Source organism: Aureobasidium melanogenum (assembly GCF_000721775.1).
Source record: "Aureobasidium melanogenum CBS 110374 unplaced genomic scaffold scaffold_25, whole genome shotgun sequence".
Classification (NCBI taxonomy): domain Eukaryota; kingdom Fungi; phylum Ascomycota; class Dothideomycetes; order Dothideales; family Saccotheciaceae; genus Aureobasidium; species Aureobasidium melanogenum.
Genome location: NW_024470077.1, coordinates 147774 through 165735, shown reverse-complemented (window position 1 = coordinate 165735; position 17962 = coordinate 147774). Strand labels below are relative to the sequence as shown.

The 17962-nt window shown below is 50.8% G+C and overlaps 9 protein-coding genes across 9 annotated transcripts; 4 read left to right on the top strand and 5 right to left on the bottom strand.

Annotated features, from left to right (window-relative positions):
• Nucleotides 1-1878: 1878 nt before the first annotated feature.
• M437DRAFT_78200 (uncharacterized protein) lies at nucleotides 1879-2569 on the top strand (the record flags this gene model as incomplete). The annotated part of the gene is made up of 2 exons (XM_041026953.1): nucleotides 1879-1930; nucleotides 2010-2569. 2 exons carry the CDS (start codon nucleotides 1879-1881, stop codon nucleotides 2567-2569), a joined length of 612 nt encoding a protein of 203 aa, XP_040876409.1.
• A 1768-nt stretch (nucleotides 2570-4337) lies between these two features.
• On the top strand, nucleotides 4338-4739 carry M437DRAFT_56888 (uncharacterized protein; the record flags this gene model as incomplete). Its single annotated transcript, XM_041023128.1, has 1 exon — nucleotides 4338-4739. The coding sequence occupies one exon, from the start codon at nucleotides 4338-4340 to the stop codon at nucleotides 4737-4739; it is 402 nt and encodes a 133-aa protein (XP_040876408.1).
• A 367-nt stretch (nucleotides 4740-5106) lies between these two features.
• On the bottom strand, nucleotides 5107-5592 carry M437DRAFT_13099 (uncharacterized protein; the record flags this gene model as incomplete). The annotated part of the gene is made up of 1 exon (XM_041018697.1): nucleotides 5107-5592. A coding segment is annotated over one exon (486 nt), but the record flags the coding sequence as incomplete, so codon positions are not given.
• Nucleotides 5593-6165: 573 nt separating this feature from the next.
• Nucleotides 6166-7799, bottom strand: M437DRAFT_87652 (WD repeat-containing protein; the record flags this gene model as incomplete). The annotated part of the gene is made up of 2 exons (XM_041028678.1): nucleotides 6166-6385; nucleotides 6448-7799. The coding sequence occupies 2 exons, from the start codon at nucleotides 7797-7799 to the stop codon at nucleotides 6166-6168; spliced, it is 1572 nt and encodes a 523-aa protein (XP_040876406.1).
• A 311-nt stretch (nucleotides 7800-8110) lies between these two features.
• Nucleotides 8111-9520, top strand: M437DRAFT_57008 (uncharacterized protein; the record flags this gene model as incomplete). The annotated part of the gene is made up of 2 exons (XM_041023149.1): nucleotides 8111-8663; nucleotides 8778-9520. The coding sequence occupies 2 exons, from the start codon at nucleotides 8111-8113 to the stop codon at nucleotides 9518-9520; spliced, it is 1296 nt and encodes a 431-aa protein (XP_040876405.1).
• Nucleotides 9521-9868: 348 nt separating this feature from the next.
• Nucleotides 9869-11566, bottom strand: M437DRAFT_78196 (uncharacterized protein; the record flags this gene model as incomplete). Its single annotated transcript, XM_041026952.1, has 1 exon — nucleotides 9869-11566. One exon carries the CDS (start codon nucleotides 11564-11566, stop codon nucleotides 9869-9871), a length of 1698 nt encoding a protein of 565 aa, XP_040876404.1.
• Nucleotides 11567-12110: 544 nt separating this feature from the next.
• M437DRAFT_57176 (uncharacterized protein) lies at nucleotides 12111-13583 on the bottom strand (the record flags this gene model as incomplete). Its single annotated transcript, XM_041023178.1, has 1 exon — nucleotides 12111-13583. One exon carries the CDS (start codon nucleotides 13581-13583, stop codon nucleotides 12111-12113), a length of 1473 nt encoding a protein of 490 aa, XP_040876403.1.
• Nucleotides 13584-14495: 912 nt separating this feature from the next.
• M437DRAFT_57162 (uncharacterized protein) lies at nucleotides 14496-15797 on the top strand (the record flags this gene model as incomplete). Its single annotated transcript, XM_041023176.1, has 1 exon — nucleotides 14496-15797. The coding sequence occupies one exon, from the start codon at nucleotides 14496-14498 to the stop codon at nucleotides 15795-15797; it is 1302 nt and encodes a 433-aa protein (XP_040876402.1).
• A 300-nt stretch (nucleotides 15798-16097) lies between these two features.
• Nucleotides 16098-17831, bottom strand: M437DRAFT_78193 (Phosphoribosylaminoimidazole carboxylase; the record flags this gene model as incomplete). The annotated part of the gene is made up of 1 exon (XM_041026951.1): nucleotides 16098-17831. One exon carries the CDS (start codon nucleotides 17829-17831, stop codon nucleotides 16098-16100), a length of 1734 nt encoding a protein of 577 aa, XP_040876401.1.
• Between the last annotated feature and the right edge of the window lie 131 nt (nucleotides 17832-17962).

Genomic DNA, 17962 nt, shown 5'->3' with positions numbered 1-17962 from the left:
TCCATACCCTTTGTTCTTGGCATATGAGATACTGGACACCTCTTAACACATGGTCAATTGGCAACTGCTGTGTCACTGTGCGGCATTGATATGTTGACATCCTGTTCCTGAAATTTGGTGTTGCCGTTCCGCGAGTTCCACGAGCAAACGAGGCTATCCGGCAAAGCGAGTCCAACTTATTTAGTGGTACTGATGTAGGAACCCTCACATGGACGCACGATCGCTTCCAAATCGTGGAAGGGGTAGATTTGCGCCTGGTGGTATAGTATGGTTATGGACTGCGAAGGTATAGATGAGTGCGTTGGATAGGCAATTTTGGGGACAAGGAGGAGCAAAAGAAGGAAGCCATGTTTGAAGTGATGTTAGAGGGGCAAGTACGATGAGGGGCAGTGGTCCATCTTTTCCAGGATGCCGTAAAGAGATGGCCACTTTCATGACATGCATCAGAATTCACAAGCTGCTGCTGACTTGAGGCGGGAGGGGTTACAGAGACAAACGGAACCATACGACTATCCATCGCTATGGCTGTGTGATTGGTTGTGACCAACAACAGCGTGCCCCTGCCAGCCTAAATTGCCGTCACTGTTCGTACTTTCCTCGTTTACTTTTTTCCGCACCTCACTTTCGTTATAACACAACACAACACTCGTTCTTTTCGTTTCTTCCTTACCCAAGTCATTCATTGCTTCATCTGTCAACCTCAGCATGCGTCTGACAACTTCTCTCGTGGCATTGAGCCTCTTCGGCCTTTCTCTTGCTACCGGCGGTACCCAGAAGTAAGTCCATAACATCTGCGCGTGACTTCTTCAAAGATTGCGCAATCTTCTATCTTCTGCGTACTTGCTGATACGCCATCTTAGCGCCTTGTCTTCGTGCGAGCCTGTCACTGAGACTGTCACCGTCTCATTCTGCCAGAGCGAGATTGCTTTCCCCTCTACAGTCAACTCGGCTACCACAGAGTCGTTCTCAACCATCACCAGCTACTCGACTCTGACCAACTATGTGACTGTGACTCCTCCTCAGTCTTCTGCTGGCCCTGAGTCTACTGTCTCGGGCTATTCCTACATCGATCAGGATGGCACAACAAGCTGGATCAATGGCGCTTCTCCTACTGGCAGCTTCAGTGAGACTCTGACCCAGACTGTCGAGGTAACCGTCTTCCCTACTCCCAGCGATGATCCTGAGGTTACTATTACCCAAACCACGGTCATCACCATCACACCTCCTGCTGTGACTTCCTTCATGCCACAGTTCAGCAGTGCCTTGGCTGGTAGTTCGGATGAAGACACCTCAACCTCAACTGTCACTTCTTACCTGACCAAGAGTATCATCTCGGTCCTGACTGTTTACTTGTCGTCGAAGAGCTCCAAGTCTGTTGCTCTCATGACTTCATCGCACACAGTTCACACCGTTACTGGACCTCCAACCTCTACCACGATCACTGTCGAATTGGCAAGCACCTCAGAATCAGTGTGTTCTGTCAGCTATGTGGATGTGACCACCGATCTGACCTATACTGTTTTTGCTACGCCTTCCGCCGGCTTCACTTCCGCCCTCAACAGTGTCGGCAATCTCAGCTCTCCCGCTTGGGCTGCATCTGCCTGGAACGCTACTCTGCATTCTTCCAAGTCTTCGGGCGTCTCAGGTGCTGTCACGACCCCCACTGCTTCGCTAGTGTCTTCTGTCCCCGTTGGAGCTGCTTCGCAAGAGAGTACCTCTGTTATCTCATCGATAATCCCATCGTCGGCCTACCGTCAAGGTCAGAACGCCAGCTCAACCTTGGCCTCGGCTAATGGATATCTGCCATTCGTTCCAGCCCCTGCATACTCGCGTACCTCGTCGACCTTGACCAAGGTTTACAGCAACACTTCGATCTCTATGCCTACCTCGAGCGTGTGTGGTGAACATGGTGACTTCACCTTGACTGTGAGTACTTACCATTCTCCTTTCGTAGGATAGGACTGACATGAACATGTAGTGGGATGATGAGCCCAACTTCTCGCCTACAGAGCCCATCACTGTGTCTAGCCAAGCCTCGCCTGTCTCCAACCCATACCACCACCTGTACTTCTCGGATGGCTTTGTTTACGCACCACCCCCATCTATGCCCTTCCTGCCTGTCTCGCCTCCTCACCTTGTCATGTTCGTTGCCAATGAGACTAGCGACAACCACAACCTCAACGAGGGAGGACAAGTTTCTGGCGACATTGAAGCCGGCATACGTAGACGCTCAAGCGCATTCTGGTTCAACGCCCACAGCGCCTATCTTGGATGTGACAATCGCTCTACCGATCAATGCAAGCTGCAGATCACAGGCCTTGTCTACCAAGAGGAGACCAAGTCTGGAGTGGCAGCATTCCATCAGACTGTGTTCCTTGCTCCATGTCTCCTGCCCGATCACTGCGAACTCAAGCAGGTCCACTTTGACTTGTCTATGAAGGCACTGAGCGGTCTTCGCATCGAAGCCTCTGTCAACGATGAACCTGTCTCTTGGTTCATGGACAACCTCGCCCTCGGCTGGTCCAACAACACTTGCGCTGCTGGACTTCTGAGAGAAGAAAGCCAGTAAAAAGGCCGATTTTGGGGTCAAATGATTGTAATAATAGCAACTAGTGAGACAGGCAGGACTTGTCTTGAGCATACAAATGGGATATGAAGGGAAAAGAGCGGTTTCAAAGTTGCGGCAGATGCAATACGTAGACACTTAAGTAACAAGAGTGTATCTGAAATGAACGGTCTGCTCAACATGCAAGTGACCAAGTGATGTCTTGCTCAAGTTCAAATGAGAGAAGTTGATTCTCGAGGTCATTTCTTGGCAGTGAGCATTCGCGACTTCGCGCAGCGTCGCGCTTTCCTTCACACACCCACGCCGTCATCATCACTACGCCAGCGCTTTCCAAGTGCCGATCTCTGGGCACACATCACATCCGCTATCTCTTTCATTCCTGGAAACTGGCTTAAGCGACGACACCATCATCATGAGTCAACCAGGCGGCGCGCCGCAAGCGGCCTCGGCCTACCCTCCTGATATGATCCGTCCCGAGAAGATCGCAAACATTCCCATGCTCTCGGCTGAGAAGAAAGTCACTTATACCGAAGGTCTGACCAAGTTGTGGACTGCACTGGAAGCCAATCCTCGTGGTAGCGAGACTCACAACAAGGCAACTGCAAAGATCAAGGAAGTCTCGAGGGAAATTATGCGCCATATCACCCAGTGGAAGGCCAACAGCCAGAATCAACAGCAGCGACCACAGCAATCGCAAGCTCAAGCTCCGCAACAGCCTCAGCAACCTCAGCAACCACAACCACAGCAAGCGCAACCCAACACTCAGCAGCAGCCCCAGCAGAACCAGCAACCCCAAATACCCAACTCTCAGCCGCAACAACCTCAACAACAGCAGCAGCAACAACAACATCATCCTCAACAAGCACAGCAGCAAATTCCTCAACAGCAGCAACAACAGCAGCAGCAGATCAACCGAGTCCCGGGTAACATTAACAACTTCCCTCTTGGTCCACAGGCAAAGGCCTTCCTCAACGGCTTCAAGGTCTTCCCTCCCACCACCATTATTCCAAACACTCCCGAATACGAAAACTATAAGAGAAGCATTATGAGTACTTTGACCAGGCTCGTTACCATGCAGGAGAGCAGCGTCAGTCGCTTCCAGCAGACACACGAGAAGATCACACAGATGGAAAACACTGGACAGACAGCCACACCAGACTTGGTTTCGGCAAGAGACGCCGCTCGAATGGGTGTTCAAGACGCCAAATCAAAGATTGACACTGTTCGTAATGAGAACGAAAAGAACCGACTCGCATGGGCCGACAAGTCGAAGCCGCCGCAACAGAACAACTCGCAGACTCCCATGCCTCAACAACAACAGGTTGCCTCTCCTTACAACCAGTCTGCCGCGCAGGCAAACAACCCAGCTTCGGCCATGAGCCCTGCTGTGCCCTACCAGCAACAATCGACCGTCCCAATGCAGCACCAGCAGCAGCAGCAACAGCCGCAGCAGCCCATCGCTCGTCCTCCCAATCAACAGCAACCCTACCAATCACCCGCTCCGTCTGGACAGCCCCAGGCTCTCTCTCATGCCGACGCGATCAACCAAGCCCAACGCACTTACTCGGCCCAACAAGTACAAGGAGGAGGCACACCCACCTCTCAGCCTGGCGGACAAGCATTCAATCATACTCAGCAGACCGCTCTCAATGTTGGCAATCCTAAGTTCCCTATCCCTAAAAATCTGCCAACCTCAGGCACTCACAATCCCGTGCCGCTTGGTCCCGCTCGTCCTACCTTCGGCGGTCCCAGCAATGGTGCTCCCGGTATGATGGGTCAGCCTGCTGTTCAGAAGACACCCCACTTTATCCTGGAGGGCGAAGGAGACCGCGTGCTGAGCAAGAAGAAATTGGACGAATTGGTCAGACAAGTCACAGGTGGCGGTGAAGGCGATGGTCTCACTCCTGACGTCGAAGAATCCGTCCTCACTCTTGCCGATGACTTTGTGGACAGCGTCATCACTGCCGCCTGTCGCTTGGCCAAGATCAGACCTAACACGACTCTTGACATTCGTGACATTCAAATCATCCTCGAGCGCAACTACAACATTCGTGTCCCAGGTTATTCCCTGGATGAGGTTCGCACAGTGCGCAAGTTCCAGCCTGCCCCTGGATGGACTCAAAAGATGAATGCCGTGCAAGCTGCCAAGGTTATGGGAAAGAACGACGCATAGGATGCTGTCGGCTTCAGCCCAAGACGGGCAGTACAGGCACCAAGACTCGGAAAACGAAAAGAACAGTCCTGATGGTTTATACTCAACAAATTTGCTTTGAAGCGAGGAGTTCTGGGAATGGGAGAAATTGAAAATTTTCATTGATGATTTGGCGGCTCTGGGGCAGGGAATGATTTATTCAATCAACTTGTAGTACTGGGATGCTCAAATGGGCCATCACGACAGAGGGGAGTGACCTATGGCCATCCTTCTCAGGTGGCTGCATCTCTTCATTACTAGCATTGATACAGCACAAAAAAGAATGCAAGTATTGCTTGAACATAACGTTTCATCAATAGCCATATATCTCCTTTGCTCTCGCAGCAGTGTCATCATCATAGGCTAAAGTCGACAACATGCTATTCGCATCCTTCTGCCTGAAAAAGAACATATCCATCTTACACTCTGCAATCTCATCATCATCCTCACCTTCATCAACCACAAAAACAAAAAGCAACCCTCGATCGTCCACATCCTCAGCTGTCACCACAATAAACGCAGTAGGATACCATTCTAAATCCAAGGCTCCGTATTGTGACTTGCTTTGGCCTGGCGCTACTTTATCTAGCTTTACGTGGGCTTCGAGGATATCGCTGAGTTTCTTGTTTGCGAAGTTGTGAGAAGGGGCGACGCGGACGAGGTGAGAGCCCTGATTTCCTTGGCCTTCGTACCATTCTGCATCCAAGGCGTTCGCGATTTCTTGTATGCGCTCGTCGCTGATTTCGATGAGAGTGTAGAGGGCGAATGAGGCGTTCATCCAGGAGTAATCGCCGTAGAGACCTAGGGCTGGGCAGGTGGGTGGGAGGGCGAGGTCCATTAGTGGAGCTATTTGATGAGCCAGGATGGTACTCGGCTGCATATAGATGTCCAGATCAAGGTTGGGTGTGGGAAAGAGTAGGTTGGTATTAACCTCTCTTGGTGGAAGGGGCGATTTGGTCAGGGTTGCACCATTCACATACTATGTAAGCATGTTTTTGGCTTTTCTCGGTTCTATATCAGACTTGATGTTTATGTGTACTTCTAGTCAAATTCCATGAAGCATCGACTATCATGTTTTGAGACTGAAGTAGTGGAAATGATGGTTGTGGCTGAGTTATATGGGTTCAAAGAATTTGACATGCTCATTTTCAGACTGTCTACCCAGACTATACAACAAGCGAATCAACCACACAGATAATAAACCAAGTGGGACCAATAAATATCATGACGTGTTTTTGATAAGTTGGACAAATCGAATCGTCAATTTCATGAGTTAGGAGGAATATTTTCTTCTGATATGCGAACACTACTTCATGCTTGCAACAAGCATATCCATCAATCCTGTCATTATGCCTAACACCAGAAAATGCAAACTATTTCTTCATTCATCACGGTTTCCCATGTCTACTCACATCCACAGACACAACTTTCCACTAGCAGTTCCTGCAGCAATCCAATCCTTGCTCTGGTGGAACTGTGCAACACTAGGCACAGCAGTAATACCATCACCTCCAAGCTGAGCCAACTGTTGTCCGTTTGAGGCATACACATCTACGAATCTATTCATGTTTCCAATGACGAAGCGTTGAATGTTGTCGGCTGGTTGGAGTTGCCATTGCGCACGAAGACTGTGATTTCGTCGTTAGCAAAGATGTTCTCGAGCCCGTAAAGGGGAAGGGAGTATACGTACATGGTAACCCAGCGACCAGTCTGGTTGTTATGAGGAATGATAGTCGTTGGTGTCATTTGTTCTTCATTCAACTCTGTACCAGCAGCCAGTGTTCCCACACTGCTGAAGTCATAAATCTTTACCGTGTCATCGTAACTCGCTGTAGCGATTTGGCCTGCCGAGTTGAAAGCTGCGTGTGAAACACTCAATCTGCTTTCGTGAGCTCCAATCTCTACTGGGGCTTTATCGTCGCCATCGCCTTTCAGCATTCTCAAGTCCCAGAGGCGTAGATAGCGATCTAGTGATGCGGTAGCGAAGATGTGAGGATGTGCGGGATTGAGACTGAAGCCGCCGATTTTCTTTTCTGATAATGCGAAGATGTCGGTGCCCTTGCCCGGTTTGGACCTTGTGTCGTGACGGCCAAAGTTGCCATTCAGTGTACTGAAGAACAGAGTATGGAGATCGAATTGCGACATCTCGACACCGCTCAGAGGTTCATCATCGTCTTTCGAGATGGGTGCGTAGGCTTCTACGGCTACGCCTTTTTGGAGATCGAGTTTGCGAATTGAGCTGTCGTAACTGGCAGAATACAAAGCGTTTGGATCGTGAGGGGAGAACTGGAAGGCAGATATCGTGCGTGTATGGATTTTGAGTGTCGTTATTGAGGGCTTGACTTCTTCAGAGTCTTCTTCGTCATCATCTTCGTTCTTTACACCAGGCGTGAGTTGCTGCGAAGCATCGAAAAGACCCAAGCTTCCCAGCTTGTCTCCAGCGAAGACAAGGGCTTTGTCGGTGGTTGGATGGAAGCCCAAAGAGTAGATTCTCTCGGGAGTGATTTTGATCTGATTTGGTTCGAAGCCTTCCCACAATTCCAGATTGCTCATGCGTTCTCGGAGCTCCTTCAATTCCTTGTCGGTGGTTTCCTTGATGTCTTGGGCAGTGAATGTTCGTTCGCCCGGATTGGCAGGTCCTACGAGTCGCAGGAAATTGCCACTCTGATCCCAGTCCTTTCCTGCAACAACGACATCTGAGAAACGCAAGTCCTCAGAGACACGCTGTCGTTTGGCTCGCTCGGCTTGGGCCAGCAGTTCCGACTCTTCCTCTGCTTTTCTTTTTGCAATCTCGCTGTCTGCGACAATGCCTCGTAGTCGACTCGACGTTCTCCGTGGCTGGACCTCCTCTTTCACTTTTTGCACAGGCGTCTTCTTCTTTTTGGCAGCCTTGTCGGGAGTGGCGCGTGAGGGTTTCTTGGGCGCGATACCAGCGGATGCAGCTTCAAGTTGCAATTGACGAAGCAGAGCTTGGTTTTTTGCTATGTTTTCCTGTCGTTGCAACTCATATTCGCTGAGCTCGGCGGCAGACTTCTTGGGCATGATGAGATGTTATGTTGGTGATGACAGTTTGGCACTTTGGCTCTCTCGAGAAAGTTGAGGGAGACGCGAATCTCGAATCTCGCGTTTTTGGTGACGTGCATGCGATCGGTCTCTGTCGATCCAAAATTCCGATCGAAAACACTTTTGGCTCGACCAACAAGTGCTATATCACAATCTAGATCAACTTTGCGACACAAGGATATACCGGCCTGCTGGACAGGCGGAAAATCATACTGAAGAGCTGGATACTGGCGCATATCACACTATCGCCACAGAGCGCCAACCAGCTGAAACAATTCCATAATTGAAAAATGTCTGGATGCGCAAATGCTGGTCAAGCTCTCGGCAGAGGCTTGAAGTTGTACACGTCCAGGAACACTTATACGTTACCCTTTCTCTACCAAACACCAACACTGCGCCGCTATTACAGCGCATTACAAGACCTGGCCAAAGAGAACGCCTCAAAGACCGACCGGAAGCCCAAGATCAAGAGACCACCTCGAGAACCTACGTCCACAATCGCCCACACCACGACCGAGCCTGGGTATGAAGAGTTCGTGCCCTTCGAGACTCCTGGAGCTGTCGAATCAGCTGTCGTGCAAGATACAATCCAAGGAGAGTCTCTTACAGGGACAGAGCGTCATGCTTTCGCCCAACTCGAAGCTCTAGCAAATGCTCCTAAGCGATCTGCTACCAAGAGAAGGGAACTAGCGCGACAAAATACGTTCATAAGTCTAGACGACGTTCTCAACGAAGCAATCACAGCCATCGAGGCCAGCGAAAAGCAGGATCTAGATGTCGAGCACAGGATCCGTGCAAACGCAAAGAAAAGCGCAACTGTACTCACAAAAAAATTAGAAAGAGGTGGCGCCGTCGCAGCAAAGACAGCAGAAACTGGAAAGAAGCTCGGAAACATCGAACAAGACATCCTAAGTCTCACCTCCGATACAGAATCATTCGACAAACAAGAACAAAAAGGGGAAAGCGAATTCCAGAAACTCAGTCGTGAAGATAGACGCACCCTAGGCACTCTGCACAATGCATCTACCGATACAATGCTCTGGGAAATTCTAGAAACACGTCTGTTCTCTCAAATCGCCCAGCTACACCTCGACAGTCCAGCCCCTGCCGCCGCAAACATTACCCCCGAGCGACGTCGCTTCCTGATGCAAACCTTTCCTTTACGTCTAGTCACCGCAGCTTCAATACTGCGAAGACACTTCCCAACCTCCAACCTCATCCTCGCCATCCTCCCACGTCTCAAACAACTAGGTCCCTCGGCCTACGCACTAGCAACCACCGCAGACCTCTACAATCAACTCCTCGCCTTCTACTTCCGCAAATTCTCCGACATCGACACTTGCAATGCTCTCCTTCAAGAAATGGAAGACAACATCATCGAACCCTCTGCCTCGACCCTAAAAGTCCTAGACTATATCCTGCAATACCGTACCGATTGCGTCAAAAACAATAAACTAGGTCCAGCGGTAAAGTCTTTGTTTACGACGGAAAAATACCGTAGGGATTTTGCGGTCATGGAGAAGTGGAGGGCCAAGGTTGAGCAGAGTTTGGCTGAGCAGGAGAGTAGAACGCAGAGAAAGCTTCAGGAACGTGAGATGAGGAGTAAGGAGGAGCTGGAAGAGTTGGAATTGCCAGGTCTTTCCTACCGGCCAATTAGGGAGGTGGAAAAAGGGGAGCAAATGGCGAGGATTGAGTCTTGAGGTTGCCAGAGCGATGGTTCCCTCGCTGTAAACTTATGTACGAATATTTCATGAAGATGGCTTGAAAATCCCTTGAGTTTGTTTCGTATAAGAATATTGTTCTAGGTTTCTGGTATCTGTCTGGTGCTTCTAAGATGGATATGATGTAAGAGGAGAGCGAAAGCAACAGGTCATGGCAAGAAAGAGCAGAGAGATGAAAAACAGCCAAATGCAAAATGCGAAAACGAGAACATGATATGCGTGAAACAGCCAATCCGCATCACTAACTCCACTCCAATCGTACAAAATGATGAAGACATGCGAACGCCCAGGTCCCGCCTCGAAGACGCCATCGTGTACACCCATGGCTCAAACCTCGCCCCAACCACCCAAGACACCCTCATTAGTGCTTCCAACACTAACCACACTGCCAGTGCTGCTCGGGAAGTCCCAGTAACGGCGTGAGCCTCCAGAACGCGTGCGCTTGGTGCTTTGGCTAGCACAGCTACTGCTCTGTGCACGGCGATGCATGAGTGTGTGCAACAAGACACTCTCACGTCTACGTTGTGCAGACACCGAGGCTGCGTGGGAGACTAGCGGGTGATGTCGTCTGATGAGATCGGCTCGACGTCGTGACTCTGGAGAAGTGCCTAGTGCCGAAGCCGTAACGGTAGCATTGCTGGGTGAGGCCCAGTCTGCTGGTAGAACGCTCTGCGATGCTGGTTGTGTTTGTGTTTGTGAGTCAACAGGGGTCGGTGATGGTGGACGTGATGTAAAGCGGCTACGAAGGTATCTGAATACCACGCCAATGTCCAAATCGCGCTCCCAATACTCGGCTTCTTGATCCTTGGCTTGTTGTGGCGCTTCATCTTCGGCCGATTCTTGAGGTTGTTCTGGAATGCCCCATAGAGAAGTGTCTGCTTCAACAGCAGGTGATACAGGAGGGTTTGTGAAAGTAGGAGCAAAAAGAGGAGGAGCAATGTTAGAGTCGGGGGCATCGATGGAGTGCGCTGTCGCAGTGGACGCGGGGATCTGCCGAGATTGTGATTGAGCGGACTGATCAACCTGGTAAGATTTATACGTGCTGAAAGTGCGATCTTGGCGATCGTTTTCGGCAAGTTTGTTGGCGAGTATACCAAGCTCCTTCGCAATTCTGTTCAGGAGCCGGTTCTCCCATACTCGATCTTGATGTGCTGAAAAGGCTTCAGCCAAAGGAGACTGCTGAGTTGGCGTCGTTTGAGATTCTGGAGCGAGTTCTTCGCCAAATATGACGGATAGAGTGGTGTCATCCAAGCCCATGAGATCTTTGATGACTCTGCGAGTGACACGCTGCCAAAATGACTCGGTCTCAGTGTCTGTACTTGATGCAGCATTCGAAGCAGTACGTGAGGCGATTGATAGTCTCCGTCTCCGTCTGCGAGTCTCCTTTTCGATCTCCTCAAGCACGGCACGACTTTGCTCCAAACGCCACTTCTCGATACGCAGTCGCCTCTCCTCTTGTTTGTCCGTTTCTAGATCCTCCAGGACATCGAACTTGCGCTGGACACTGCTGCGCCGTCGTTGAGGTCGACGTCGATTGGTTGGATTATATCTCTCAAACTGCCATAGATGTTCTTGAACATTGTCGTTGTTATGATAGAGTGCGGGGAAAGAGCCCATGCCATCATGGTTAGGCAGCACTGCACCACCACTCTGATCGAGAGCGAAGGATGGATGGAAGGTATGTAGGCCGTCATCTAGACTGTCCAGCTCTTCTTCTTCATCTTCGTCAATCTCGGTGCCCTGGCAGGTGCCCTCAGCATCATCGTCGGTTTGCCTTTGATTCGAACGGTCGCCAGTTTCAATAGAATCAAGGTCAGAATAGCCAGGCGCTTGTTGAATGTGAGAAGTTTGTGAGGTATACGAGGTCAAAGAGGGCTCTGTTTCGTGTTGTGGTGAGAAGAGGATCCACTCTTGCGACTCATCCACTCGACCGTGATGTGTGGCGTCATGGGCGACAAGGGAGTGTGGGATAGATACTGGTCGTTGGATTTGACGCCGCTGCTGGAGCGGCTGTCGGAAGGCCATGTTGGCTTGATGGTTGTGCGTAGCTTAGGATGGAGGTTCGGATTCTTCTCAGGAGAATAGGTGCAAGCAAGGAGTGCTTTGGGTTGGCTGCAGTTGATGTTGCTTGTTGCACACGAGACAGCATGCGTCGTCGATCTGGGGTATTGCTTCTTATCGTACGGAGTCGCCGTTTATTGATGTACAGACAACAGCATCAGTATTCCATCACTTCCATCATGCAAGCAGCAAGACAAAAACGAAAGGCTTGCAGAAAAGGCATCAAACGAATAGCTAGACTCATGCGCCTGCTCGACGAGTCACGATACATTGCTGAGCGCATGGCACCATTCCTGCCTGACATGGCCTGTTTCCTCGTGAGCCCATCGTGACGCACTAGCCACAGCCTAATTGCATTGGCGTGAGATAACATTTGAACCTTGATAAGCTTTATTTCCATTCCGTTATCGCCCTGCTGCTAAAAGATACCTATATACACCGAGTTGATGGTTGAGAAGATCCTGAAACATGTGTCATGTCCATTTTGTCAGATGTATTTTCCCGTCCGCTACTCTGCCGTCTCTGGACCCTCTATCGCATCCCCTATTTCCTCCCCTGGCAACTTCTTCTCTCCGTCATTGCTGCCCTCCTCCTCTCCAAGCCAATGTCTGATTATACACTGTTCTCGCATGTTCTGACAGACCTTCTTGCGACCTAGGTTCTTGAAGCGTGGTCCGAAGGGCCCGCTCACATAATGATACTGTCCCCAGAATTGGTACTGCCTCTTGTCGCTCATGGGGTAGATTTTATCTCCCCAGTGGCCCTTGAAATTGAACCAACTCACCGGCGCATATGGTGTCTGCGCCGATGATTTTAGCTGTCGAGATGTGTAGTTGTACACATACGCGTGATGGTTCAAATTGGGGTCCCAGAGGGGTCCTTTATCTGTCTGGTCGTGCAAGAGGCCCCACGGCAATACGTACGGGTGTAACCCTGGCGTTGCATAGATTGCGTGTGTGCCCGTTGCACTGTAGATGACTGGTCTCTTGCCGTATTTCTCGATGGCATGGTAAGCGTATGCCTCTCCCGCTCCGTGTTCCGAGATATACACTGCTTCAGGAGTACCGTTGCGGAATCTGACCATTGAGTGCTCCCAGTCTCCCACATGGTTACCGAATCGAATGTTCAGTACCTTGTTTCCAAGGTTGTAGCTGTAGAAGTAGAACCAGAATGCGTCGACCACTCCGTCTTCCTTTGGCACAACGATGAGCACTGCTGGTGCAGAGCTGTGCCCGCCACGCTCTTGCAGCTTGTCTGAAGGCTTGCCTCGACCTTCGGAACCATGTCTTCCGAATTCATTCCATCGTTTCTGACCTCGCACATGTCCTGACTCGACCAGCGGGTTCTTCGACACTAGATCAGATGGTTTGTCATACAAGTCTTCAGGGCCTCTGGGTATGTTCGAACTTCCCCCTAGCCAATCAGGTCGCTCTTCTACATTGTCCTCGCTTTTGAGATATGCAAAGTGACCATACTCATTCAGCTCATCAAGATTGTCAAGCGTCCTATCGTTCTCCATGCTTCGGATGAGAGTGTAATTTGCGTAAGGCGATGTATGAACGAGATGTTCAGCAATATCACAGGGCCAGAATTGCTCCCCTGAGAACAGATGGACGTATGGCGTGTAGTCATAGACATATTGAGGGATGTTTCTTGAGAGATGCTCTTCCTTTGACCAGTCTTCTGGATTTTCAAGGCCACTCGTCCAGAAAGTTGATGAATCCGGTCTGTCCAAGGGACTGCCTTGTGACAGAGGCATTTGCTGGCTTGACGACAAGTCCTGGTAAAGCAAGCGTTCGCCACTTGAGCGCTCTGTTCCGCAATTGCTCAACCATCGACAAGTCTGTTTGTTTACCCATGACAGAGAAGATTGAGCCCAGCCAGAGGTTTCGACTTGAGTGGCAACATGACCGGCCGGGCCTGAATGTGGATGTGCTGATGTTAGTGTCAAGCAGCAGAGTATTGCAGGTACAACAGCCATAGGCTGGATCCAGTTTTGGCACATCACAGCCTTTGCAGCAGAAGTATTCTTGGAGCGAGTGTGGTGAGCTTGCTTCATGACATGAGGAGGATTGCGGCTGCCGGGAGAGAAAGTGGCAGCAATGTTGTGAGGTGAAAAAGACAGGAAAGAGGTACGAGATGGTTGATGATCCAAATTGCCGTTGTAAGCAGCTGAATCCACTGTCATCCGGATGCACGGGTCAGCGAAAGTCCGTATAGGTAATCACATGCTACAAGAAGACGGAGTCATAACTGTCGGATGTGCAATTTGTGTTTGGACGGAGGCAAGTGACGACAAGTAAGCTTTTGGGTTAAAACAAGGCAAGGGAACCGCGTCAGCCATGCAAGACAAGCAATGCCAATCAAAACCGACAGCAGAATGCAGCACCATAATAACGCATAACCCGGAAACGCAAGAGCAATTCTTTCCGACAATATGAGCGGCAAGCAACACGTACTCGATGGCGTCGCGACGAGAGGCGTTGGACCCTTTGCGGATTGATCGGACGCGGGGTGATGACGAAGAGCAGGCTTCTCGAATTGGGCAAGAATTGTTCAAATCAGCAATTGGTTTGACAAAAATGGAAAGATGGAGAGGAGAAAAGAGGACGAGACGAGATAAGCCAGAGAACCGGATCTGAGGCAATCATGCATGTTGAGAGTTCTATCGACCAATGCCCAAGAGAGACCACCGTGAGACAACCAGAATCGTCACTGTCGGTTGATGCAGCCGGATGGCGCTAGCAGCAGCTTCCGAGCCCCGGCCCGTCGGCTTTGTCGCGAATGTTTGAAGATTGGCCAAATTGTTTGAGCCTCAAGCTTGAAGCTATCCATGCACATGCACATGAATATGCGAATAAACCAGAGTTAAGCATGCCATCTCTCTGGAAACATGACAAGCACAGACATGGCAGGCTCGGAGGATGAGTCCGAGTGGGAGTACGAGTACGACACCAATGTGGTCGACGATTTCTACTTGACCCTCGATTTGACAACGCACATCCCACCCGCCCTTGCTAGAGACAGGCGCACGAAAGCTCAAAAGTCGACAACTCGCGGATCTAACAAGAGTCTTGCCAATGCCCCTGGTACCCCCGAGTCTGCTACCAAGGACGGCGCAACTCAAGATGACCATGGAGAATCAGCAAACACAACAACTGAGCGCATGCAGATTGTCGGCTTGCATGACAGAAATCCTATCATCTCCTACAACAACTCCATCTACTCATGCCAATGGGCCACCGATCTAGCTACTCAAATCTTTCTTGCCCCGCCGCCGACAGACTTCGATCCCGACCACACAGCTCTTCGCTCCACTCCTTCTTTCGACGTCTTGGGCACGAGCGCTGCTCGACTTGTCGCAATACCAGCCAGCATCCAACCTCGAGAAACCGCTGCCCCGAGTGCCATCAGAGCCGCTTATGCTGGTCCCGAGACTATATACACAACAGCCGAGGGAGACGTCATTGAGCACACCACAGCCCAAGGCTTGCGCATTGCTCTCCCTTCAACCGCTAGTGCTCAACGGACAAGCCAGGCTAAGTTCCTGGAAGCCCTGTCCGCTATCAAGGCTCGTCGCGGTGACCAGGATGCTGTGCCTGTCACAAACATCAAGGTCTACCATCCACCCGAAGGCTGGGAGGAAGAACGTGCGGACTACATCGAGAAGGAGAGCGCACGTAGCAAGAAGGACAAGGCAGAGGCAGCCGCACGCGCAAAAAGAGAAAAGGCAGAACAAACAGCTCGACTCACCAGACTGAACCGACGTCCCGCATATGCTCGCCCAAACCCTGAAGAGGATGCTGAAGAAGAAGGCAGTGGAGATGAAAACGAGGACGATGCAAACAAGGACGCTGATGCCGATGGCAACAAGCTAGTCACGCGCAAGAGAAGAACACTAGCTCGTGGCGGTGCTCGTGGAGGCGCTCCAAGCGGCAAAAGGTTGCGCCAGAGCTTGGGTCTGCCCGAGGCCAGACGTGACTCAAGACCCAAGGGTCGTCCACGCAAGAAGAGAAAGATAGTCGCAGCACCTGATGCAGTTACTGAGACCAACGAAGATACGCCTGCTGAAGCAGCTTCCACTGCTGCAGGACCTAGTCAAGAAGGGACGAGCACACAAGCCGAGCAAGAAGACACAAGCATGGCCGAGGGCGGTACTACCCAAGATGCTGATGATGGTGCTGCTGGAGATTAGACTGGTGACTGATATTGCAGACTGCCAGTTTTTCATACTTCTTTTGCTTCTTATGATACCACCAATGCGAAGATGTTTCAACATTCGACCTTTTCTCCCAGCAGTTGATTGAGGTGCTTATGCCAGCCTGTCTCAAAATAAGCTCATCAGTCTGACAATTTCAGTACTCTGCAAAGAGTTTAATGCTAGAATACCTTATGACGAGCAACATTTTACAATTCTCAGCTTGTGGAAACTTCATCTATCTACACACAATCCTAATTCCGTTCATCCACTCATGTCCAATAAACCATTTTCCATCTACTTCTTAGCACCGTGCCACTGCTCATAGACAGCATCCCAACCTTGCTCGTTCATAGCACGCTCACGCTCCATGACCTCAGCGGTAGAGTTATCAGCATACTCGATAAGCGCCTTTTGAATGCTAGCCTCCTTCAAGCCAACAATTCTCGCAGCCAACAAAGCAGCATTGGTGCTGTTGTTGGTGCCAACAGTGGCAACAGGCACGCCACGAGGCATGTTGAGAATACTCAACACACTGTCGGTGCCATCGCCAATGGTGGGCTTGACGGGAACACCAATGACGGGGATGGCGGTGTGCGAGGCGGCCATACCGGGCAAGTGTGCTGCACCGCCTGCTGCGGCAATGAGGACCTGGATACCACGGGGCATGGCGCCGTGAACGTACTCAGACATCCAGTCGGGGGTGCGGTGTGCAGAGGTGATGTGTGTCTCGAAAGGAATGTTGAGTTTCTTGAGGATGTTGATGCCGGCTTGGAGGACGGGCATGTCACTGTAGGAGCCCATGATGACACCGACCATGGCGTTTTGTGCTTGACCGGCTCCGCTGGCGGCTGAGGAGGCAGCGGCTGGTGCGCTCTTCTTGCTGCGGATCTCGTCGGTGATGTCTAGCAGGGGCTGCATGGCTTTCTCAGCCTCACGCATGCTGGGTGCTGTAAGAGTCATGTGGCCCATCTTTCTGCCGGGACGAGCATCACCCTTGCCGTACAAGTGAATTGAAGCGCCAACGCCAGCAGCGATGGAACGTTCGGCGACCTGAACAGCAGAGTCAGGTGTAGAAGCACCAAGGATGTTGAGCATAATCGCAGGCTCTCTGATGCGCAGCTCATGTTGCTGAATAGGGATGTCCAAGATTGAGCGCAGATGAGCATCGTACTGCGAGATGGGGCATGCCTCAATAGTGTAGTGGCCAGAGTTGTGAGGTCTAGGAGCAATCTCATTGATCAAGAGACTGTCATCGTCGAGCAGGAACATCTCGACACCAAACACACCCTTGCCCCAGAAGCAAGCAACGGCCTTCTTGGCCAACTCCTGAGCCTGCTCGAGCACCTTCTTGGAGACGTTACGTGCAGGAGCATATACGAGCTTGCAGATGCTGTCCTCGTGGATGGTCTCGACAGTAGGGTAAGCCAGAACACCATCCTTAGTCTTAACAACCATGACCGCCAATTCAGCCTTGAAGTTGGCCCACTTCTCAGCATACAGAGGACGGTTTCCGAGAGCCTTCAACGCAGCGTCAAAATCGGCAGATGACTTGACCGGGAAGTTTCCACGTCCATCGTATGCCTCTGTGCGTGACTTGAGCATGAAAGGGAAACCAATCTGCTCGCCAACCTTCTGCAAGTCCTCCTTGGTAGCTCCAGCCAAAGGAATCGAGTAAGCAGTAGCGACATTGTGCTCTTGAAGATGCTCCTTTTGCGCATACTTGTCCTGGATCATGCGAATGGTTTTCCAGCTAGGCTCCACAGCGACCTGAGATGAGATCTTTTCCAGAATTTGAGTGTCTACGTGCTCAATCTCCACGGTGACGACATCGCAAGTTTTTGACAATTTTTCAATGGCTTCCGGGTCCTTAAATGATCCTTCGAAGTGGCCTTCATGGCTGCTGATTTGCTTTGCGGGTGACTTTGCTGCGTCCAGAATGTTGACTTGGATGTTGAGGCGGTTCGCAGCCTCGACGAACATACGGCCCAGCTGACCACCTCCAAGCAGACCTACAACCTTCTTGTCCATGTTTGCGTAATTGTATAGATGTAGATCAAATACGAGCGGGTGAGAGGTCGCGATAGTGATTCTATGTAAATGTTTGAGCGCCAAGAAATATGACTGCTAAAGTCAAATTCTGAGGGTCGATCTCGTCTGCT